At 41.1% G+C, this 25,745-nt stretch overlaps 2 protein-coding genes across 2 annotated transcripts; one reads left to right on the top strand and one right to left on the bottom strand.

The window, feature by feature from the left end:
* Positions 1–330: 330 nt before the first annotated feature.
* On the top strand, positions 331–7,114 carry HMGCS1 (3-hydroxy-3-methylglutaryl-CoA synthase 1; the record flags this gene model as incomplete). The annotated part of the gene is made up of 10 exons (XM_082013458.1): positions 331–347; positions 2,054–2,511; positions 2,896–3,021; positions 3,534–3,698; positions 4,413–4,581; positions 4,701–4,871; positions 5,648–5,754; positions 6,090–6,215; positions 6,491–6,654; positions 7,022–7,114. The coding sequence occupies 10 exons, from the start codon at positions 331–333 to the stop codon at positions 7,112–7,114; spliced, it is 1,596 nt and encodes a 531-aa protein (XP_081869584.1).
* A 3,357-nt stretch (positions 7,115–10,471) lies between these two features.
* On the bottom strand, positions 10,472–19,256 carry NIM1K (NIM1 serine/threonine protein kinase; the record flags this gene model as incomplete). The annotated part of the gene is made up of 4 exons (XM_082013038.1): positions 10,472–11,221; positions 13,270–13,538; positions 18,390–18,625; positions 19,186–19,256. 4 exons carry the CDS (start codon positions 19,254–19,256, stop codon positions 10,472–10,474), a joined length of 1,326 nt encoding a protein of 441 aa, XP_081869164.1.
* Between the last annotated feature and the right edge of the window lie 6,489 nt (positions 19,257–25,745).

Raw genomic sequence — 25,745 nt, 5'->3', positions numbered from 1 at the left:
TGGGGCCAGGGGTTTTAAAAGAAAAAACAAAACACCAAACCCCCCCCAAACGGGAATTTTGGGTGCTGGGGGGGTTTATTTAAGTTTTTTTTATTGTTGGTTGGGTTGGGGATTTTTTGCCTCCGTGGTGCTGCTGGGTTTTGTCCTGCAAGGTGCTTAAAGCAATAATGTTGTCACTGCCTCGAAGTGACGTCCCGGGGGTGTGGGCAGGGACGGGCAGCGCCCCCACCCCGGGGGGGCGGGGCGAGCGCCCTGCGCCTGCGCACTACTCGCCTGCCCGAGCCGGATACTGCAGCGCGCATGCGCGGCCCTCCGCGCCGGGAGCTGGCCATGGGATTCCGCAACGTGTAAGGGCCGGTGCCGCGGTCGTGTGAGGTGGGGAGGGGGGAGGGCGGAGGGTGGCGGGCGGCACGTTCCGAGCTGTGGTGAGTCCATGTTGCGGATGGGACATGGCGTGACACTCCCACGCTACCCTGGCGGCTCCTGGCCGTCTCCTCGGCCGGGTCACGGGTAACCTTGAGGCGTTTTGGGGGGGGCACGGGGACACTCGCCGCCCTCAGTGCCCTCCACGAGGCCGGGGCGGCGGGTGCTTGAGGTGAGTGGCTTCGTGACACGGGTGGGTTAAGGGAGAAGAGGTGTCCGCCACGGGGCGTGGGAGAGCGGACACGAGAGCGTGAGCTGGGGTGGCAGCAGGTGACGCAAAACAATGCGAAATCGGTTGTTTTGCCGAAAGTCGTGGCAGTGTGCTGTACAGCTCCTCGGCAGCGCTTCAGTAAACAGCTTTAAAGAGCCTTTTCCTCCCGTTCATACGTTTTGGTATGAATAACGGCTGCAAGAGAAATACTTTACAAATCAGCTGGGTTATTTTAGGTACGCCATAGGTATGGTTGAAACTTCGTTAGAAGCAATCAAAATGAATGGTGAGCCGTGCGCTCTTACTTTAGGTCTTAACATAAGACTGCACTAGTAGCAGAAAACACTTTTAATGTTTTCCTCACACGTGTATTAATATGCATCCCGTAAAGTTGTCATTCCTGCAGCGGCAGGCTTTGTTCCGTTATACAGCTCGTCGTGGTTCTATGGCAGAAGTTGAGTGAGGTCAGCGTGACCGTGCTTGCAGCTGGGCACAAAAGGGACGAGTGCTCTGCAAGGAGGTACCACCAAAGGTACAGGCAGATGGTGCCTGTCTGAGTAATAGGGATAGGGGTAAAAGTAGCAACCTGTAGCGTATGTTAGAGTGCAGTGTGTCCTTGAGTGTGGTGACAGCAAAGTTACGGGGTTAAAATAAGAGAACTTGGTCTGTCGGGGAGAATCACCGTGTGTTCACCTCAGCCTGTGAAATATTCCTCCAGACCTGGTATTAGGAGTTCCAGTGTTCAGGAATGCCAAAAGAATATGGTTAAAATGAACAAACAAAAAACCCAACCAAAAAACACCAAGAAAACACCACACCAGAAAAATTTCTGCTATCTTTGTTGCAAATATAAACAGAGTGGAGCAAGTTGGATCACTTAGTTTAAAAATAAAAACAATTTTGAAAAGTCCTGGCCTGTTTTAAGCCAGAGACTTCCTGGTAAGTATACATTTTAAATTTAAGTTCTCAACTAGCAACATTTAAAAAAAATTTTTTGAATGTTTCTAGCTTGGTTGTGTAAAATGGAGACTTTGTGTATAAGCAAAAGCAGAATAATAAACAAAAGCAGAATAATGAAAATTTAAGACTTAATTTCTCAAACATTTAACGCTTGTTAAGTGTGTGTTTTGTTCCAGTGAAATAATTGGGGCTTCAGTGGCATGTATTCATCTCCAGGGCTGAAATTTGTATTTTCACATAACATTTTAAATTAAAAAGTATTTCTATAAAACTTATAATGATATTTACAGTATGCTTAGATTAAAGTCTCCCCGGAGGCAAATGCCTGCCTTTTGCAAATGACCTTGTAGAATACCTGAAATTTAACTTTTTCAATAAACCTACAGAAAATGGAAGTAGGTCTTCCAAAATGGGTGTGAATAAATCAGCTGTTCCTGTGGTTTTCTTTTTTTCTTAAAGATCTACCACAATGCCTGGGTCTCTTCCAGTGAATGCTGAATCCTGCTGGCCCAAAGATGTGGGAATTGTTGCGCTGGAAATATATTTTCCCTCTCAGTATGTTGACCAGATAGAGCTGGAGAAGTATGATGGTGTGGATGCTGGCAAATACACCATTGGGCTTGGCCAGTCAAAGATGGGGTTCTGCTCCGACCGGGAGGATATCAATTCTCTCTGTTTGACTGTGGTTCAGAAGCTCATGGAGAGGAACAGCCTTTCCTATGATTGTATCGGGAGATTAGAAGTTGGAACAGAGACGATAATTGATAAATCAAAATCTGTAAAGACTGTCCTGATGCAGCTTTTTGAAGAATCCGGTAATACGGATGTAGAAGGAATTGACACCACCAATGCATGCTATGGAGGCACCGCTGCTCTTTTTAATGCTATTAATTGGATTGAGTCCAGTTCCTGGGATGGTAAGTTGAGGGTATTTTCTTGAAAAGTTACATCATCCTCTGTTTTTGAGTAGTCTGCCTTGTAATGACAGTGTTCATGTTTAACCACATAAAACCTAGAGTTTCGACTATTTTTCTCTTCTGAAGTCTTTTTCTTAAATGCTCTGGGCATTTGCCACTAGTTCAATTACAGTGCAAAAAATCATGACATGGCTAATAATCACTAGTCTTGTAAATTTTGGTGTCTGCCAGGAAATGGAAATGTGGGGGAAAAGTCAGCACTGCAGAGCCCCTTAATCTTGGGGTCATCTCCTCTATAAACATAGTCTAAAAACTGCTGATAGATATTAAAACATGCTAGATTCTTGGCTATTTCTCATCATTATTTCTGTGTGTTTTTCGCAGGACGCTATGCACTTGTTGTTGCTGGAGACATAGCTGTGTATGCCACTGGAAATGCCAGGCCCACAGGTGGAGCTGGTGCTGTTGCTATGCTCGTTGGTCCAAATGCTCCGTTGATTTTTGAGAGAGGTTAGTCCTGTGAGAAAACAAATACCGTCAGCCAGATAACTGGTCCCTTAGAAGCCTGTCCCCTGTTTTTTGTGCGTTGCTGGAGGGCTGGATTAACTCCCACTTATGTCAGAGATTGTACTTTTGTCTCCTCTTGCTCTGGGCTAACTTCGCCAAGTCCCTTTATAGGAGGCAGCAAGGAACAGTTAGAGATACTCCTATCTGTTTATTTCCTTGGGGATTCTCCAATAAAGTTGAGTAGAGTGGACTAGACTGAATAACACAGCACCGTGCTTCTGAGGTGAAATGATGAAAATAATTTGTTACTTGTGTTTGTCATGCTCAGTCGTACTGTACTTAAAACAATTGAGAACTGTGTGAAACATTACCTTAAAGGTCCTGGAGTGCTATGAAAACCTGCTTGACCAGGGCCAAATACTGCTTGTTTCCCCACATGTCTTGTGATGCATTCAAATTGACTCAATGCAGCTGAATAAAGTAATTTTCAACTTTTGTCAATTTCTCTCCATCAGGCTTGCGTGGAACCCACATGCAGCATGCGTATGACTTCTATAAACCAGATATGGTCTCTGAATATCCAGTAGTTGATGGCAAACTATCTATACAGTGCTACCTCAGTGCATTAGATCGCTGCTATACTGTCTATCGCAACAAAATCCATGCCCAGTGGCAAAAGGGTATGTAGCCCCACATGATGTTGCAAGATCTCGCAAATGCTGGAATCTGTAACTACACAGACAATGTATTTTTCAAGTTCTAGCATCCAGTCTGAAGACTGGATGGGCCCTTTTCCTCATGTTTGTGTGTTCGGGGTAATTTAAATGTTTGTTCTCTGCCACGAGGAATCTCTTATTTCTGTTCTGCTATGGCTAAGTACCTGGTAGTCAGAAAGCAGTAGTCTCTGCAGGCTTTCGTTGGTGTTATGTATAACAGCTTGCTTGAAAGTATGTTGTTCCACCCTGGCTCTTAAGACATTGAGGTTAATATTTAAATGTTACATGATGATGCTGATTTTTTTATGCCATGTGTTTCGTAATTGCTTCACTCATATTAAGAAGCATAGGTGTGAAGAGTAGATAGGTAAACAAAGTAGAGTATTATTAATGTCAAAATGCTGAGTAGAAATACAGAGATTCTGTTAAGCTTATAGCTTTTTCTTCTGGGAGAAGGGCAAACATTGTAACACAGTGCAAAAGCTCAGTAAGAAACTAACTTTTAAATAGATGTAGCAGCAGTGTTTTAAATGAACTTGACAGCAATAGTTAGTCGTATGGTTGTCTCTTGTATGCTGATGTTATGACAATTAGTATCCTGCCATCCCCCTATTTTATTTTCATAGTTGAAGTGAGTACTAAACGTAAGTTGTAACACAGCATTTCTGCCACTTTCAGAGGGGACAGACAGACGTTTCACCTTGAATGACTTTGGATTCATGATCTTTCATTCTCCCTACTGCAAACTGGTACAGAAATCCGTGGCTAGACTCTTGCTGAATGACTTTCTCAGTGATCAGAACCCAGAAACAACAAACGGTGTTTTCAGTGGTTTGGAAGCTTTCAGGTGAGAATGGCTGCTGTCTTCCTTGTTCACATAATCTTAATTTGCTACACATCCAAGGTGTGTTGTTTTTACTTTCTGCTATTTTAGTAACTGTTTCTGAACTTCTTTTTTTTTAATAGGGATGTAAAACTTGAAGATACATATTTTGACAGAGATGTGGAAAAAGCTTTTATGAAAGCTAGTGCAGAGCTCTTCAATCAGAAGACCAAAGCTTCGTTACTCGTGTCCAATCAGAATGGAAATATGTATACCCCGTCAGTCTATGGTTGCCTAGCATCTCTTCTAGCCCAGTAAGCATAAAATTGGGAATAAAAAAGTCATAGCTTTTTATATGTAAGGTCATAAGATGTTTTTGTTTCAATAAGCCTTTTGTAAAAGTGTCTAGCAAGCAAACCTTTTCCTACTAGACTAGCTTAAGCAGAAAGACTAAAGTTAAAAAATTACTCTGTACACACAATCAGTTCAAATGACAAGCAGATTCAAAATTCCTGTGTCAGAAATCAATTTGAAACAGCTGCTTACTGCTTTCACAAGCAGAATCTTATTTGTAAGGTCGGGCCTTTCCACGCTCCCCTCTGCCAAAAAAAACCCCTACTGCACTGGAAAAAAGAATGAGAATGCGTTCTCTGTTTCACTATAATAAGCAAAGCCAAATTAAATTAGTACGTACTTAATTTTTTTTTTTTTTCAATGACAGACTTTTACAAAATCATGTGATGTTTAAATCAAACCATTCCCCTTGGATTCTTTATTCTGACTTTGCCTTCCAAGATGTGGTTGTTCATTTTAGGCTTTCGTCACTTATGAGTGAAAATTGGCTGCCTTCTGCATAATCATATTCTGGGAATTTCTTTGCTCTGTCTTGCTTAGGCAGCTTTGGAACTCATCACAACAGCAAAGTTTGAAACGTGGTTTTGAAAGTCATCATTTGTGCACATAGCATGCTAACTGCGTATTGTAGTCAGTATAATTTGTTGGCTGCTCGTTCTAAGCTAGCTGCACTTTCTAGTTATTTGAAATTGGTACCTTGGCTTAATTCTCACTTTACACAACTCTTGATTTGCAGGTACTCCCCAGAGCAGCTCGCAGGACAGAGAATCAGTGTGTTCTCCTATGGCTCTGGTTTTGCTGCTACGCTGTATTCCATCAGAGTTTCACAGGATGCCACTCCTGGTGAGTGAGAGGAAGAGATTTTAATTAACTCCCTTGCACAGCTCACCTCTAACTGCTTGTTACACTACCCACCAGCATAAATAAACCTGTAGAGTAGTGCCTAATGACAGTAATGCTACACTGCTCCAGCTCCAGGGAATATTTAAGTGTCTCCTTGGGCAAATAAATAATATTCTTCAAACTCTGTTAATGTTTTGAGTCATGTGGAATATTTTTAAATGACTAAAAGCTTAGCTTCTGTAATGCAAAATACTTTGAACAGGCTTGAAATGTTAACGTGCTAGTGTGCAGTTCTCGGCACTGATGCTACCTTATGTGATGGATTTATGCTGTAGGTTCTGCACTGGACAAAATAACTGCTAGCCTTTCTGACCTCAAAGCAAGACTTGACTCAAGAAAATGTATTGCACCTGATGTCTTTGCTGAAAACATGAAGATTAGACAGGAAACGCATCATTTGGGTAAGAACTTCTTAAGTATAAATCATTCCTAGTCTTACAGCAAGATGCTCATCACTTAATTCACTTGACTTTAAATGATTAAGGTGTAGAATGAAGGAAATGTTCAACCCTTTCTGCTTCTGAATACCTTGTGTTACTGGCCCAATGTGGCTGAAACGAAAATGCAGGCTTGGTTTTTTTCTGTCTTACTACGTCCAAACTGCAAAGGCCTGTGTTGTGTAAAACTCTTGCCAGCAACCAACTAACACTGTGTTACTGTACTGGCTTTTTTACAGCCAACTATATTCCACAGTGTTCAGTAGAAGATCTCTTCGAGGGAACATGGTACCTTGTGCGTGTGGATGAAAAACACAGGAGAACTTACGCGCGGCGCCCACTCATGGGTGATGGACCTTTGGAGGCAGGAGTTGAAGTTGTCCACCCTGGTGTTGTTCATGAGGTGAACACTTGACACTCTTTTAAAGTTTGATATTAATGGTGGAGCGGTTTATGTGTCTTAGTATATGCATGTATGTTAAAAGAGGAAATGGTTTAACAAGTAATATTAAATACTTTGTTAACATACGTAACGTACAAGCCCGGAACAAACAATTGAACACAGGATTTTAAAAAGTCCATTTCATGATAACAAGAATGAAACAAGAATGAACTGGCTCTTTGTTTGCATGAAGCATGACCAATTTGATTGACTTAAGACCAAGCCATCCAGTGTAGCATGAATGTTGTTTGAGAGTTGGATTAGCCATGAAATATGAATGTCTATGAACTAGAAAACTGTATTTAATGTTTTTTTTCCTTCTTCTTAGCACATCCCAAGCCCTGCTAAGAAAGTGCCAAGAATCCCTGCAACAACAGAATCTGAAGGCGTTACTGTTGCCATTTCCAATGGGGAGCATTAAGATACCTCTGTGAGGTGGGGAATGAAACAAGGTGTGAGGGTAGGGTGAAAGAGAGAGAAAAAGGATTGCAGTAGTGTTGAAGTTTCAGTGTACAGTAGTAATTCACTGGAGCATAGAAAACCTGTTTAAGCTCCTTGAAAGGATTTCTCATAATATGGTGTGCTGATATTTACAGTATTTTCAGAACACTAAAATCAGGAATATATTGGGGATGGAGGGCCTTGCCAGGGCCTGTGTGGATTCCTTAACATGACTGAATTTTTTAAATTGGTGAGTAGTAGCTGTAGTCTATAACAAGGTTTTTGTACATAGGGGAAAAAAAAAATCTTCTGCTTGCTCTTCTCATGTGAAATGACTTGAAACCTACACTGTTAACTTCTACTTGTACTCAAGTGTGTGGCAAAATAGTCCAAGCTTTTAATGTTAGGGTTCTCAGTGCCTTGACAGTAAGCAGTCAATCTTCTGAGTACTGCACTTCTTCTCCTTCCCTTTATCACCTTCCCTTTCTTCTCCCAGTCTGCCTCCCATCACCCCATTGCTTTGGGAAAAGTGTAGAACCAAGTAATACTCATTGCTGGAATAGAATCTGTCTCACCTGTCAAAATGACTGGATCAAGAGTGGCTAGACTGGCAGGTGGCTTTCTTCCAAGAAACGCTGTGATCCACTGTGTTAGTACATAATTCCTCCTGACATCCATATTATGTTTTTTATACCAGTGTTATAAATCACAGCAGCATGGGAGGAAAGAGGAAAAAGGAGGGAGGTAGTGTTTTTTTTTTTTTCTTCTAAAGAAATGGGTTCATTCATTTGGCATCTTTCAGGATTGTTTAGTAGAAGTATCTAAGGCAGCAGAATTTTAAAATAAAACTTGTAGAAATTATGGAGCTGTTTTAATTGGGAAACGAAGGAAGGGAGGAAGATCGCTTTGGAGCTCTGGCCTCTCGCTATTCTTTATGTAATACATGTCTGAGAGACTATTTTTAACTTTGAATTTGGCTTTGTACTTTGAGGTCCTTCTCACTACGGGTAATACTGTAGGAGTGGGGTCTTTTATTTCTTCCACCCTCCTGCCCTCAACATGCAAGCTAAAAGCTATATGCCTCTTGCAAGTGGTAGATATACAATGCTAATGGGGAGACCATTCTGGTAGATTTTTAAAGCCTAGATTGGAAATGAACTATGACATGAGCCTTGTAAGCTTGTAAAGTATATTTAAATTGAGCTAATGTACAGAATGAGGTTTGTTGAATTTATTTCTTTGCTAATTCTACAAAGCTACATTATCTAATATAAAGTAGCAAAAAATTATTTGTCTGTTAAATTACAAGTTTTTTTGTGTGTAATGAAGTGTTTGTATTATCTGTCACTGACTAGGATTTGATAACTTGCTGTATTTGTACAGTCAAGCCTTGGTAAAATAGTTGTTTATCATAAATTCATGAATACTAATCTGTTTGTTCTGCTGAAAATGATGGAGCAATGATGCATGATGATAGTGTTTGCAAGTATTTTGGTTTAGGCTGCCCTCATGAAACTTAACCTGCCACCAGAAAAACAAGTTGCCATGGAACAAGGTCCATTGCTGGCAGTGGACAAGCCAAGAAGTGAGCTACTGGCACAAAGTTAACCACAGGGACCTCATGGTCTGTGAGGCTGATCCTTTATTAAAATAAAGTTTGAGATATTTGAAACCTGTTGGAGTAGTGCTGAGTTGCTGGGTTTTCCGGATGCATGTTTTTTGTTTCTTTCCTGTTAAAGAAAAAAAAAAAAAGGAAACTGTCCCTGTGAAAAGCCAAAGTTGTGGGTTCACAAGCTGTGTTGACCTTTTAGATCTTTCTTCTTAATATCATTCCATTAGAAAAAGGGAAAGAAAGGGTTGCTTAGGCTGGTGGGAGACTGTTATTTCAGGGCTGTGTTTCAACATAACTTAAATGCTTTCATATGGAAACTGTTTATAGTGGAAGAATTAATTCACAGCTTATGAAATACACTTCATTTTCATTACTGTTTTATGGAAGATGGGATTGTGTTATCTGCCTCAGAAGAACTGTGAAGGGGAATTGGTTCTTGCTTGGTACTTACCTGAGCCTCCCTGAGTCCAGTTTCCCCTGGGTGGCTTTTCAGAGTCATTCTGTTGCTCATGTACATTAATTACTCCTTTTAAAGTCAACTGATCATCTCATTAGTCCCCATAATAGATAAAGCATCCTGCCCTTAAGTTTGAAAGCACCAGCTGTACCTCTCTAAACCTTGTATTGCTTTACTTTTCTTAACTGAAATCATACATGCTTTACCTCTTGGCTGAGGCATGTCAGCTGTGCCTGTTAAGATTTGAGCTGATGGTGTTGAAGATTAAAGTATAAAATAAGTAATTAATGCTGAAGAACAGAGTATTTACATCTTGGAGATGCTCAGAACAATTGGAGTTGTCAGGCTTCCCAACTTTTAACTTGCAGTGGTCAAGAGTATCAAAATCAGCTTTGGACCATCCTTTGTTGCCAAAGTAGTATGGCAGGTGTTAGTACAAGCCTGTAATCCTGAATATATAAATGGATCTTGTTAGTGGTTGTATTCAGTTTACTGATACCCAGTGTAAAGCAATAATTTAAAACTACACAAGTTTTGGAGTACACTTAAATCTGTTTGTTGAGAGTGCAGATGGAGTCCAAGCAGTTTTAGACTGTCAGAATCATAGGAAGGTGTCAGAAGGCTGGTAGATGGTAGCCCAGCCAGCTATGCACCAGGAATTGCAACCACATGTGCAGGCTTAAAGCAGCATATCCTAATTTGACTTTCTGAATTGTGACAAATTGGCTACAGTGGTCAGCACTGCTGTTTATTTATTCATTTAAAGAAAGAGTTCTGATACACATTTTATAATGTTTAATTTGCTGAAGAAGTTTTAAAGAAGAATTTGACGTTGTTTAGATTATGGTCTGGTTTCTGCTTAAATTTAGTTCTCTGCAAAAACTGTCCTGGTGTGCAGTGGTGAAGCTGTCACAAGCTGAGGTAAAACTTTTTGAAAAGTTAGCTGTTTACATGCCTGTACTGAGAATCTCCCCAGTGCGTTAAATGCAATACTAGTTGGTCTTTACTAAAAGATCACCCCTGCTGGTGCTTCCTAACCTCTTTTGCTTGCTGGGGTTCTTGCACTGGCTATGTCATGACTCTAGCAAGAAACAAACAAGGGCATGAGAGCTCTGGTATTTGAGTGCTTCACTGTGACTTAAGAAATGCAAAGGAGATCAGGCATTTTTGGTTTATTCAAAAATTAACAAAAGATGTCACACCAGAAGTTGTGAAAAGTGAGTGAAATCCTTTCTTAAATGTGCTGAGTATAAAGCCTGCAGTGCAATTTATAAAATAGAACACAGCTTGGATGTGTGCTTCATCCCGCTGTAAGAACCAGTTCCTCTCCTCCAGTCTGGCTCTTCAGGGTCTGGATCGGACATGATAGGAACACATTCAAGTGCCCTTTTCTTCTGTACTTTATGCAAAACGATTCTGTAGACCCCTGTTACTGAGCTGCGCGCATCTCTTCCCTGGTTATTTTGAATGTGTTCTTCTGTGATTCCCAGATTTTCCAGAATATTTTTCACTTCTATTTCTTCCTCTTTGAGTGTACTGATGTCTGATAAGTACTTCGGATCCAGTTTAAACGGCTGTAAAGGTTTGGGGTACTGTATTCCCTGCATCCATTCACTGTTCATAATAAGATTGACAGAGTATCGTTCGGTTGGTACTGGCTGAAGGACTCCTCTTATCAGTTTCTGGCAAGTTTCTGAGAGGCAGGGAGGCAAACTGTATGTCCCTTCAAGAATGCTCTTTTTCAGTTTGGCCACTGTATCTGCCTGGAACGGCATGATACCCGTTGTCATGAAGTATAACAGGATTCCCAGTGCCCAAATGTCTACATAAATGCCAACATAGTTTTCATCTCGGAAGAGTTCAGGGGCAGCATAAGGAGGAGAGCCACAGAAAGTATTTAAAGTTTCATCTCTTTTACTTACTGTGCTGAATCCAAAGTCTCCCACCTTAACACAGGTGTTACTAGTGTAGAAGACATTTTCTGCTTTCAAGTCCCGGTGAATGATATTATTCTCATGCTGTACAATAAGAGAAAAATTTGGTATTAGCTTGTTCACAGGAAAGTTCTCTGCTGATGAGCTCTTACCATCGACTAATTACCACACAAGAGAAAGAGAGTTACCTTGGACAAAAGCAGAAATAAGTATTACAATGAAAGTGAAAAGTTAAAATTTAACCTAATTCTCTACTGATACAAAAGCAATAGAGTAGGTGGAGAAGATGGGAAGAATGATGCTGGGTTCATTTTTAAGAATAACAGCCTCAACTTGTTAACTAATATCAACTATTTTCATGAAGCAGATTTGTGATGGCATCATGGCTAATCCTACAAGACTAGATATCTTCATGTGCAAAATCTGTATTTTTTCAGGGTTCAGAACACCTGAAAGCTTTTGCAGTTACTACATTTCTGTAATTATGTAACAAAAGTAATTGCTTCTTAACTAATTCAATTTTTTATATATTGTAAGCTTGTGGACTTAAGAGGTGAAAGCATTTAGTTCATCAAGTTCATTTAGTTCATCAAGTGAATGCAATCACAGATAAAGAAAGCAGGTTGCTACAATTCTTCTGTATGATCTAATGTCCTATGAGGAACTGGTGGTGGCAGGAGAAAAGGACCACAGGCTTGTTCCTTGTGTTATTTCATATAGTTGCAGGACACCAAGTTCAGTAGTGTCCTCTCATTTAAGAAATCTAAAATAAGTACATATGCTGTAACTTGTAGTTTTTTCCCTTGGACATGGCTGGAGCAGCCAAGGATGCAAAATTAATTTGCTCTGCTTAGTGGTGATACACCTGTCTTGATTAGGCAAGAGTTTAGCTTCATCTTTGAAATAACTAGGAGGAATGTCTGTGTTTGTGCACTCCCTGCCCTACCCTTTGAAGGAACAAGGTGCAATACCTGCAGGCAATAAGGAAACCTTTCGGCATCCTAAGATTTTTAAAGTGTCATCAGTAACCAGCAGGGATCGTCTGTCCTCGTGTGTACTGGCAGTGGAGAGATGCAATTTAGGTAGCCTGGATTTGATGGCTTAGCAAAAGTAAAATGTTTTGCAGAAGTCTGTATGTACAAGTGAAGAAATTGGCTAGCTTGGTAGTCTGGGTTTAACGCTAAGAAATAGATTCTATCTTGAAAGGTAAAGTAAGTTCCAGTAGCTGCAGATTACCTGTCTTATGAAAAAGGTGCTGAAGCCAGGACATAATGATCATTTTGGTAAAATACGTATAAAAATGCATACTGTTTATATATGCCACGAGCAGTTTCTAATGCAGTTTCTAGATGTCTGAACTGGGAACACCCTTGCTTTTGACTTTGCCTGAGGCTATTACATGGCAGGAGACTATAAGCCACCGGAGGGCACCCTGAGCCAACTTTAATAAACTCAAACTTGCAGAACAGTCTTCCTGTATTTTTATGCTGTTATTTTAAGCAACTGTAGTTACTATGCAAGGTGCAGAGGAGATGGTACTGATGTAGTTAATTGCTCCTTTTCTGCCTTTACAGGATGCTTTGAGCTCTGCACAAATACCATCATCCTACATCCAGATACTGAAGACTAGGTAGGGGGAAGTGACTTGCTGAGTGTTAACTGCACAGGTCTGCACCAAAGTGAGGACCAGGAATTACCCGTCCTAAGTGCCAGTCTCCCACATTCACTAATAAGCAAGCCTCTTCTCTATAACACTTTATTCTAGCAGAAGAGTGACTGATCTTCTGTTTTGAAATTGGTGGAGGGAAGAAAGGGAGCTTTATTAGCTGGTACCTACAGCAACTTAAAGCAGACAGAAAAACATTGTTGCTAAAGGGATGGTTCCAACCACCAGGTGGTCCCAGTTCAGTCTCCTCCCAAAAACTGTCAACAGAGAGGCAGTAACTTGAGGTGGATGTGAAAGCTCTCTTGGATACCTTTAAGACAATTCTTCTCCAGCTGTTTCGCTCTTCAGAAATGTGGGCCTGAAATCTTGGTCACAGTAAACCTACTAGTTGGGAACCAAAAGATACATCCACAAAATCTGCTGGAGTAGTGAAGGGCAACATGCCTATGGAAGAAGAGCAACTTACCATGTGCTTCACAGCAGACACAATCTGGGAGAAGATTATTTTACACTCTGTTTCTAGCAGCTTCCCTTCTGTACTGATTTTAGTGAAGAGCTCCCCACCTTCTGCATACTCCATCACCAGGTGGAGTTTGGAGAGTGTCTCCACCACTTCATATAGTCTGATGATATTTGGGTGGTGCAGTTTTTCCATGCTGGATATCTCACGAGATAGCAAACGTTGAGTCTTCCGGTCTAGCTTTGTCTTGTCCAAAATCTTAATTGCAACTTTCTCTGGAAAGACAAATGCTTTTCCATGTTGTTAATGCAATAGGTACAAATGGTAATACTATTTACTTACAACACTGCCTGGTTATAGAAGTGCAATAAAATTTCACCTCTGATCAGTACGAACGAAGTTACAGAGGCTTGCTAAGCCCTGCAGTCTTTCACACACGCCCCTGCCCCTTTCTGTCTATGGCATCCTACTCACTGCTGGGGTAGCTAAGGGCTGGTATGGTATTGCAAGCACTGATCAAATAATCTGCTGTCTTAATCTTGTAAGCTCCACTGCTGCCAGGCTAATACGTGTCTGACGGCCACAGTTACAGCATCTGGTTTCGGTGTCTAAAGCTGGTGAAGAAAATCTGCGCTTTCTCTTTCATTGTTAGCGCAGTGCTCTTCCGGTGCCCTAGGCCTCAGCCTGGTACTCGCAGACTAACAAACAGAGGTGTCAATTTTAGGTGCTTTGTTTCAGAGCAGACAGACAAACTTGGGGGTAATTTAGGGACTCTGGCTATAACCCTGCAAGTTTATAATGGATGGGTGTTTTTAAGTTGGTGCGACGTACAGAACTCTTCCCTAACTTCTTATCCCATACCCCCACAAATTCTCAGTTACCAAAATCAGTGTTGTAGAGCTTTGTCTTTCTCAGGATAGCTGTGCCAGTTTTTCCAACGTGTTCATGTGTGAGTAGTTCTTGGTACTATACAGAATACAGGAAAAGTATATTTTTATGTCTGTATGCCACAGTGGGCAATGAATCCACATCACACACAGATTTTATTCTGAGGAAGGGAAGAAAAACAGTAAAGTAGAATAAGTTGCAGGGATCTTGTAAGACAGCAAGTCTAGCTGTCTTAACAGCAGCCTTGCATTACTAGGACAGGGTAAGTTCTACATGTTTCTGTAGCATATCTACAGTGAAGCCAAGGACCACAAAACACAGATATGCATTTGCAGCTGCACCACATCACCAGGCCAGCTCAGAACAGTATGAATAGGTGAACCACAATTGCCCTTATGTTTCTGTATTAATTTGTAGATTGTGGCTTTTGTCTTCACTCTGTTGAATACAGCTGGTATTTGAAGGATTAGTCTCGTTAAGATAGGTTTACAGTGGCTTGTCAGGACAGCAAAATTAAACTGGATCATGGCAATAAAAATAAGTGTTTATTCCTGGGAAGAAGTTTTTTTCCCAAGAATATCATAGTCAAACATTCACAGTTTTCTTAATGATTAATCACTTTTATAGAATCTTTCAGAAAAAAACTTCACCTTGGTTTCTAGTACATGGGAGTAAGTAAGAAAAAAAAAGTCAGTATTGTTTACGTGTTGCTTTAAGAGAGGAGTGAGAAGGCTATTACATTTGTACATGTGTACTGGTATAAAAGCATTAAAAATATTTTTACTTAATATTGTAAAGTTATTTAACTCAAGTTTAGTATTTCAGCATACCTAAAGGAAGTGTTAAGGATACACATGCATATATCTGTACAGATCAAGAAAACTCCATGTTTGGTATATCTACCTTACTTAGTAATACACATGCATAAATTGATCCCTACTAAAGTCCAGCAGATATTCCAAGCAAATGTGATTCTTGTGAAAGGTGCTGAATAGTCCCTTGATGTGCCTATTTTCAGAAGGAGCCTGTGCTGAGTATAGGGCAGTCTTCCCCACGCTGTTTCTCTCTGACCATGCTTTCTAGCGAGCCCCTTAGGAAAGCGAGTACCTACGCCTGGGTGGTGCTGATGGTGGCATGGTGAATTGGGAGGAATTTGGCTCAATTTACTATTTCTCCTGGTCAGTTTTCCTGCAAAGTTTTAAAAGGAAACAGGGATGGGGGGAGAGGTTTAGAACTGAAGGGCCTGATCCTGTTCACACACCACCATAAATCAGGATCGATCGTCTTTAAATCTACATTATTGCAGCTGCATATGCATGATCTGCAAAGAAAACCAGCCCACCTAAATTGTAAAAAAACCCCTGACACTCTCCTTTTCCCTTTTAAACTTGTTCCCTCTGCTTCTAAAAAATGCTTGGTTTACATATCCTGTATTACCCCTGCATGGCAGCAGTGTGGAACAGAAGGGCATTTTTGGTAGGCAGCTTATTTACCAAAATACTAAAACTGAGTAGCAAGAGATTTGGATTGACCACATGCAGTGTATGCTGAGGTTTGAAAAGACCTAGCTGAAATCTTAATAAGAGAAGTTAGGGAAAGGTTGAGAAATAATTTCAGGAAGAAGTGGTGTATGCTATATGATGGCAAAAAGAAATAAAGTACAAACAGAACGAAGTTAAAACTGCTTAAAAACAAAGCAAACTAGACATGTGGATGTTCCTGCCTTTCAATTGATATTTCACATTAGACTGGCTTTTCACTAGCTGTAAAGTTTGGATGCTCTTAATTGCATATATTCAGCTGTGCTCTCACACTTGGAAGGTAGGTACAATAAAGGCTACACAGAACCTAACAGTCCTTAGCAAGCAACTCTGCAGGTCTCTGGAGAAGATCTCTGCCAAAATTCAGGTTAATAAAGTGGTCAATGCTCCTGAATAACCCAATACACATGATCGCACCACAGATTTTCCTGCATCCTCTAAACAACCAAGACAGGCCTTGTGGGAGAAACAAGGTTCTTCATCCAGTATGATCCTGCAGTTCTTTCCTCTCTTACTCTAGAAAACGTTTTGCACATGTCCTGCTGCGACAGATCACAAGGGCTGCAGAATAGCACACACATGTAATTGTTATAAAAGCTCATCTTGGTAAAGAACAAAATTGTTTCTTTTTTTAGTACAGGGTGACATGTAAGGAGAAAGACCGTACTTAGAACTTAACACTATGACAATAACTGAAGAGCTAAATAGCGCCCCGACACATACACCTCTCCGTACCACAGGGACCCAAACAGCATTAATAATGAAGCCTTTGTATGTATATAATCATACAAAAAAACTTGTACTCATTAGTGCTGTGCAGGAACATCGCTCCATTATCAATACAACAATGTGCATCTACTGAGAAAAACAGAATCCTCACTGTGGCTGGTGGTGGTGGTGGTGTGTGTGTATGCATGCATGTATGCACATGTGCGCACACATGTGCATGTTCCTATTCTCCTATCCACATATTGTATTTTATGAGGATGGAAAAGCTCACAGGCAAAGATGAGCCAGAAGATGTTTAGCCTTCATCCCTCCTTCCTCATGACAGTTGCAAACTTAGCATGGAGAAATGAATTCCTTGCCCAGTGAACATTTTATGCAAAAATGCTACTAACAAATCAAAGAAAAATAATTTATGAGATTTCTGGTGAAAAAGAATATTTTCAAGGAAGAAGAAGGGGGGTGTGTGCTTTTATTTACTTTGTCCAGGTTTCCTGTATTCAACAAAAGTTAAAAAATTTTCAATCAATCAGTTCTATTCAAATGCTAAAGCAGCCTATCTCCTAAGTAATTTCAAAAGGTAAAAGGTTCATTCAGATCAAATTTTAACTTCCTTTCATTATCATTCCTCCTGTTCCCAGTACAGGAGCAGCATTTCCTCCAATGGTAAGAACAAGACAGTTTTCTCTGGAAGAAAAAAAAATCACAGAAGAGGAAATAACTTGCTGTGGCCCAAGTCGAACAGTTTGTTTGTTTTCCCAAACAAGCAAAACCAAAAAATCCACACCCAGTTAAAGTAACTCTTAGGCACAGGCAGGCTTAAATCTAGGAAAAAAAAAAATGCTATCAGTTCCCCACTTTGATTCCCAGGGCAACAACTGCTTTATACAAGGGGTAAATGTGAGCTTTCACACCTCTGCAGCCTGGGCTGAAAAAGGTGGCCAGGGAAAATAACAACAGATAATACAGCATGAAGGCTTTGGGGTGTATCTCATTCTCTCACCTTTATGATGACGGAGGGAAGGAGAGTCAATCAAATTGGAAAGGAAAGACTATAAGGAAAGAACGCAGAAGATAGCAGTGTACAAAGATGTGCGGGAAACTAGTCATCCTGAAGGGAAAACAAGTACAGTTTCTATTACTGTCAGACAGTCAGAGGCAGAAGAAGAAACAGGCCAGGGGAAGATAAGATCTTATACCTATAACTGAAGTGTTTGCTGCAGTTACCTAGCCCTCCTAGTTCTTCCTAGAAGCAGCATATAGGGTGCTTTTCTGTACATAAAAAAGGAAAAATAATTCACAATTCAAGAATTGACAATTCAATTCTGGTTTGGCTGTACCAGAGCTCGTCTCCCTGCACCTGCTCAGCCCACACCGGTAGCCCTTTCCCAGATTTTTACAGTAATGAACCACCTGCAAATGAGTCAGTAAAGTAGGCATAAAATTTCTTACCAAAATTACTATCACCAAATAAAAGCTTCATTCATACTAGTAAAATTTGCGATGGAACAACGGAAGCCTTGCTAACTCTGGCTGTGGGCAGGAGTATGCCTAGGCACACTGCCCTGGGGCTTTAGCACCTGTGGCCCTGCAGCCCACGAGCTGGGACCGGGAAGAGGGCAGATGGGCAGGACAAGCCAGAGGAGGGGAGGCACAACACCATGCTTCAAAGTGTGGGGTGTTTGAGCCATGGGATGAGATGTGTTAACTCCATGAAGTGGAGAGATGAATTTTTCTTGTAACAGCTACTATCCAGAGACAAAGTTTCTGATTTCTTTAAAGCATAATTCAAACCTAAGCACATATCTGTGACTCTGCCTTACAGATTCACTCAACAACAACAACAGAGACACATAAAAACTATATGTGTATTTAAGGTTCAGACAGCATCTTTCTTCCCAAAGAGATCCATTTCTATACATGCAGAACTAGGGTGCTCAGCATGCAGGTGACCTGCACAGTGGTGCCTACCTTTGGTTAGGGAATGAATTCCAAGCTTCACTTGCGAGAAATTACCACTTCCTATTTCTCCTCTGACTCGATAGAAGCCAATTCTCTTTCCCAAGGTTAATTCTTTCACCACTTTTTCATTCTGGGACATATCCTGCATTAGTTTCTCAAATGGGGTCAGCCTGTGCTGCCTGCCTTCTTCATCTCCTCCATACCACTCTGGGTGCCCATCGTCTTCACTGTCCTTGTGATGCCACCTGGAATAGCAGTGTTTTCCAAGACTTCCTCCATTTACATATCCTGTTGTCATAGTCTATAGGGTAATCACTTCCCCATTTAAGAAGATGTCCTGATAAGGAGTTTAAATGAAATAATTCTGTATGAATATGCAACCCTGCACGTAATGGACACTGTGACAAACTTCGCCAAAAAAGCAGCTTACTGAAAGTCCAAGGATTAGTTTGGAAATTACTTCAAAAACAAATCTAGCATATCTACATATTGCAGTTCTGTTCAAAATCAGAGATAAAACTGGAAGCTCTTTATGTCCATCTCTCACTAACTGATTTAGTATGTCAGGATCTTCATCTACAAGGTAAAAGAGGCTTTGCAATTAAAACTGTAAACTTTGTGCAAGAAAGCGGCAAGTTGCTCACTGTCTATGCAGTACATTTGACACATGCAAAATATTTGACACAAATTTTCAGGCTTTAACTTGCTGCTTTGAAAACTAACTTGATAGATAAAGGTCAAACAAATAGCTGATTAACTACTCTGAATAAATCCAGATGCTTCCAGTTCATTTTGAATAGCTGACCTTAAGAGTGTAGTTCTCCTTGATTCTGGTACCAGTCCAAGAGCTGAATGTAGGGTTTGCCTTTGATTCATTCTTCAGCCTGTGAGCTTGTCACTGTGCCTTGGAAATGTCACTGTGTCTTGAAGTCTTGCTGTAAAAAGTTTGATGCCCTTCTGTTTCCTTCCCATGGCAGGTTTAACAAAGCAACTGATTCTGGAAGATGACAGGAAAAGCGTAGTCTGTGCACCAAGCAAAAGAAATGCTGCGCCTCAGTATCCCTGCAGTCACATGGCAGGACAATACAGGATTAAGTAACTGCAATGTCACGTTAACCCTCCTTTATTTAGATGAGCTTTCTTTAACGCCTTGAGCCTTCTCAAAATTTTGCCAGACGCGTGGTGTTCCTAAGCAGACAGATGAAGTCATTAAAACCTTTACATAACAGCCATACGCTTCACTAAATGACAGCACATCACATAACATCTCACCAATTTAACTCTACTTGTTTGGCAGCATAGATGAAGAAGTCCTTATTCTAAATACACAGGAAATCACTTACCATTAAAGCAGTGCACCATTTTTTTCCTCTTTACCATTCTTCTTTAACCTTTAAAAATAGGAGTTGATCAGCAACTGCTAATCATGCAGCTGCATGCCTAAGGGTGGTCAGCTGGGATGAAAGCTCTGAGTGCAGGCGGTGGCAATGCTCACCTCCCCTGCTCTCAGCCTGCAGCACCACTCAACTGACAAACGCAGGAGACACCTCACTGCCATCATGTACAGATTCACCAGATTGAGGGGGAGAGAATTAGACCAGTGACTCAATACCTGGGAAGGTAGACAGTCACTGAGGTGCTGCACTAGAAGAGGGCAGGTGACACTGCCAGGTGGAGCTGCCCTCTAAACCCCAATCTCCTGAGTGCACAAGAGGAGGAGAGGCCAAAGGCACTGCATAAGGGCACAGAAAAGGCAGCTGTCAGTGATTTCATTAAGTGGGAATTGGAGTGGCATGGAAACACTCGGCTACTTCTACAGAGAGGCCGAGGTGACAGACCTAGCCTCCAGGAAGCTGCTCCTTGCCCTGAGACACATGCGAGTGATTTTGCAAGTCGCTTCACCTCTCGGTGCTGTGGCCACTTCACTGACAGCTCTGCCCTGGGAGGGGCAAAGAGCCTGGCTTCTCCTTGCCCTCAGAGTAGAGGAGGGTTCATCACTTCTCCCTGTCACTTCTCTGAGCCAGGGATGCTTCTTACTGTGCGTGCTGCAAACCTACGGCTGACACAGTTTATAACTAGAATGGAAGGAGAATATACTTGTTCCATTGATGCCTTTGAACTCTTGTTACTCTTTCTGCTTTACTCCTGTTTGAAGAAAAGGGTTGACAGAAAAATTATAAAATAATAATAATAAACAATCATATGTTATTGTCTAGATTTAAATAGAGTAAAAATCCTGACAAATACTGTCTGTGTGCAACAACTATTGGCCAAGTCCTGAAATTGTTAATAGGGGAGAGACTGAGTGGCAACTGAGCAAAGTCTTTGGTATTCTCCCATTAAACCTGCCTCACTTAGCATCAAATGTTCCCTCTATCATTATTATTTGATACCAAGGAAGAAAACCCTGTGTGGAAGAACACCTACTCCCCAAGCAAACCAAAAATGCACCTAAACCAGACCTTACATTCTCTATTTTTTCTCCTTCTCCATTTGGGGAAAGGACGATTGCTTGCAGGATTGCCTGAATTTTTGCCTATAGCTGTTTTCTGTTTTAACCCATTTCACATTACAGTTTTAAGAGTATTTTAGGTAACAAAAAATGTGTTACATGAAACTCAACTGTATTTCACAGTTTTAAAGGTGGATGGCATGCTGGCAGAGCAATGCTTTTGAAAGCCATTTGTCTGCTGTATACCACCACAGTGATTCAGATATTAAAGAGGCTGAACTCTGTTTCTGATCTGCTGTTTGATCTTGAGGAAAACCACAGAAGCTCAGGTTGTCCATACAAAGGTCTGCAAAACTCCGTGAGCAATGTACAAGCTACAAACTATTACTTAAATAAGTATCTTTGGATGGGCAGCGACATCCTCATCACCTTACCAAAGAACGGCTGTAGCTTATGGCTATAGCCTGAGCACTCCAGAGTGGCAGGTAGGGACAACTCTTCTCTTGCAGAAGGAGAAACACAAAACTGCTTCTAAGGTTGGGGGGAAACCAAAACAAACCAGGATGCTGCGGGTAGCTGAGTTTTATGAATGCCAGCCTATTCAGCACTAGAAGTCACCCAGCTAAAGACCGTCTTCTGCAAAAATAATCAGGGCCTTTGCAGTTAACAGGTTGTACTGAAATAGCTGACTGCATGAGAAGGTTTTCCTTCAGACAGACCTATACAAGCTCCTCCTGAATATATTTAGTAAAGGCAGAGAAGGCAGCTAGCCCAGTCTATGTGAACGTTCAGTATCACAGACACAAACACACCACATGGGAATGCCAGGACCTTGTGGGGAGATAGGGGTGTCAAGAGAAAGGTAAAACTGCCTTAAGCCACCAGCACACAGCTCTTCCAGAATTTGCCCCTGCTGAATTTCTCCTGGGGAAAAACGTGCTCTTTTTTAGAGCATAGCCTACCATTAATCTCCCTTTCAGCCTCCATGCTAATTGTCAACCGTGCAATCTCCTGGTGCTTTGCCAACTGGCTAGGTTTCCTGTGCCTTTTAAGATGAGCTATTTCAGTATTCCTGGTGTTAGCAGAATATATACCATCTATTTATAACCTACATTCCTTCCTGTAATCTAAACCAGTAAAATCCACCCAGAGATCATACAAAAGGGCACTGCCTGTAAAAGAAAATAACTCTAAGAGAGAAGGGAGAAACAAGGAAATCAGAAGTCATCCAAATACAATGAAGTACAATGATTTAAGTTTTTTTAATCCAGTCTGGCTATCTGGTGACCTGAAAAACCTCAGGAGAATTTGTCTGCCCAAATTATTTAAACAAAATAAACAGGCAAAAGAAAAAAACCACTACAAAAAACATCCAAGACAGAGTGAATAAATGTATCAAGCTTTTAAGACTCATGCCAGCCCAACACTGCTCTTCTTCAACCCTGTTTTTCAAATATTTCCAGGTATTGACATTCTGGTCATATTCTAAGTGCTAAATACACTCAGGCTTCAGCTGCAGGCTCAGTTGCCCTGCATGACAGCTCTAAGGAAATTTAGAATGAAAGGAAAAAGGATCAAACTAAAGAAGAGATCACTGGATACACAGACTTTAGTTCCTAAAATCCCATCCTGCCAGGTATAAAAAAGTGACCTGGCTTTAAGAAGCTTTGAAGGGAACACATGGAAATATAGAAGTAGCTAGACCAGGGCTCCAACCACTGTGTTTTCACATTGGTCTCTTTTATTAAGCCTGCCTTTTGGAGAGGCAAAAAACCATTCAGCTTTGTGTGTTTAAAATGCTACAACTCCTATTCCAGTCAATGTGAAAGAGGTCACACTGCATGGTCTCCTACCACTCAAATCCTTAGAGTAACAGGGAGCTTTATGAAGATGCCACCAGATATTGCAACACTTTCACCAGAGTTCCCTTTTCAGCCCCTCTGCTCTGTAGCCTGAGGAGAGCAGGATTTTGGAGGTGTTTCCCTAGGGTAGGGGATTAACTCAATTTGTTTAACTTCTCTTAAAGAACAGCTTGTCTTCTGCTTAGTACATTATGCACACCACCAACCAGCTGTGGAACTGAACTGAATTTAAATGAGCACAAATTTTTTTTTTAAGTCATCTGTAAGAAAAATATTGACCCTTTTTTTAACCTGTCCTGGTTTCAGCTTTGAAAGTTCAGTTATGGCAGGAAGATACCAACAACTTCATTTACCCCTCTGTTTAGAAGACCTACCTTTTATAAAAGATGAAACCCGAGGAGAACAGTCCACTAGACCTGTACCACAGACCAAACATGACACAGAAAGTCTCCTGTGCAGACACACACCACATTCACTGACACAGGGAAAGCAACAGTTCCACTTTTGTACTTTTGCTCAAGTAATATTGGTTCAGTGCACGGCTTGTTGTGGCCAAAGGAAATCAAAATTTGTTCAAGGTTTGGCCTGAGAACAGTTTTTGGATTTGAGTAAGAAGCACTTTCAGTGTTATTTCTGTGAATGCCAAAATACAGAGTGATTATATAAAATATGCATCCCAAAGCTTCATAACACACGATATAGCACAGTTACAGGCTGAACTCAAATCTGTATGTTCCCAACTCACATAGAAGGACATATGAACAGTGCATTGACTGTGAACAGTGTCCAGAAACAACATGCTCTCTCTGCCCAGCCCCACATGCCACCCATTTCAGTTCATCCCAGAATTACTACTGTTAGTTAGCATAGCATTCAGTTTGCCAACTATTGTTTGATGAAAAACAGACATGATCAACATCATTCTTAACCTTATAAATATCCTTGCCTAAGACATGACATTGTTCTTCCACACACAGAATATTAACATATGCAGCAGCCTTGGCCAAGGCTGCTATAAAACAACAGTGTACACACTTTTATAACCACGTAAGTACAACCACATGAGTGTTGTACCAGACAGAAGTAGGAGTTGTTTAAGACAGTGAAATAGGACACAGGCCATGTACAACAGACTATGCATAAGCTTTATTTACTTTTTCAGTTAAATGAAAGTCTATTTGTTTAATACAATATATATGGCACAATATTGTAAGAGAATGACTGTAACATGCATTGTAGTGAGTTACAGCACTAACTCCTTTCATCACCTCATTTAGCACATTTTAGGTTGTGACAAGGCACAATGATACCAACATGTAAGTGACCACATCTGGGTCACACTGTAACAGCAGATCTTCTGACCGTCTGACACAGCACCTACAGAGTGGTCACCTCCACCTCTTCCATGAGACTCCCAGCACTGTCACATAAGAACATGCAGATGCAGGGTAACTCCAGTCACTTGTGGCAAGCTGTGCCAGCACAGCGACTAGAGTCAACTCAAAGCACTCTGCTGTCCTTTATGCACATTTTAGACACACCACAGGTGCAAGACTATCTTCAACATGACAAAGCAAAAGAGAAGACTAACAAAAAAAAAAAAAGATCATGGACTTTATTATTTTTCCTGCTGCACATTACTTGGTGAAACAGAACACAAACACCTTCAAGAGATTCCATGCAAAACTTCACTTGCTGGCCACAGGACCAAGAGGGGAAGCAGGAGGAGGTAATAGATGGTGGTATTGTACTGACTCCTTCACCACAACAAAAGGCCAATTCTACATGCTGCTGCCAAACTAAGAAAACAAGAAATCCTGGTGTAAAAAGGAAAAAAAAAGCCAACCAAAAAACCCCCACCCTGGAACACACTAACTCTAGCCCACAAGTTATTCTACCATTGTAACTAAGAGAAGACAAGACACTTTGCAACCTATTTAGAAGTTTAAAAAGCCTAAGCCTTGCATACAGAAGCAGAATATGGGTGGATGCTTGATCAAGTGCTCCCTCAACCTCATCAGAAAGACTAAAATCCTCATCTTTTGCATTGATCTCACATTCATTCTAGGATGGACCCCTAAAGACAAACATGGATATTTCCCTGATGGAACCTGAGCTCTCACACTAACAGATCTCACCACGATCTCTAATAGGTTATCACTGGTTGTGTCCAGGGAGTGCTACAGCCTGGCCCACCAAGACACCTAGCAGGTGCATCATCAGGCTGGGATGGCATACGCACACTCATCCGCCAAGCAATACCTGTAACACTGCCTGCATCACAGCAGCATTTCAGAGGAGAGACTGACAGACAGTTCATTCGATACTGGTATCAAGATGTGGCACAGACTCACCTTTCCACCTCCCCAAGTGTTATCTGCTTGTGGGCTGGAATAAGCTCTTGGACAAGAGCATCAAGGAAGACAGGCTGCAGAAAGCCTTCAGTGTTGAGATGTAACCCCCCTAGTCCCAGCTGAGCTGACGCTAACACAGGTTGGTTACAGACCAGCTGGTGGAGTCTAGCATCAGATCCACAGTCTGCAGACTGTATGGGCTATACTGAAAAGAAAAGAAATGCACAATGATCAACATAATTCAAACCATACTAAGCTAATACATTAACACTTGTGAAGTAGAATCTAAAATATGGGTTAAAAAAACCCTTTCATCCTTTTGCAGCACTTGATAAAAACAGCTAGAGAGAGAACTAATTAGTGTTTGAATTGCACAGAAAATCAGATTAGAAGCGAAGGCAAAAAAAGAATTTATTAGTAGAACCCATTGATTTCCCAGGTCTTTGAAATACATGGAAGGGATTAATTTGTAGTCTGACTGTGTTTTGAAATAAAATTCACCCTCTCAAAACTTTAACATGGCCAGTCTCTTCTATTTTTTTCCCTGAGGTGTAATGCAAATTGGTCAATTTGCCACGGAATTCTTTTTCCAGGATAAAACCAGCTTGCATTAAACATGTATTCAGAGGTAACAGAGATGCAGCAAAGTCTTTATTAGCCTTTTAGATAACAGGACAAAATTTACGTCTAATTCAAT

The sequence above is a fragment of the Phaethon aethereus genome (assembly GCF_964289735.1).
Source record: "Phaethon aethereus genome assembly, chromosome: Z".
NCBI lineage: Eukaryota > Metazoa > Chordata > Aves > Phaethontiformes > Phaethontidae > Phaethon > Phaethon aethereus.
The sequence above is the reverse complement of the archived record's forward strand: the minus strand, read 5'-3'. Positions and strand labels throughout refer to the sequence as shown.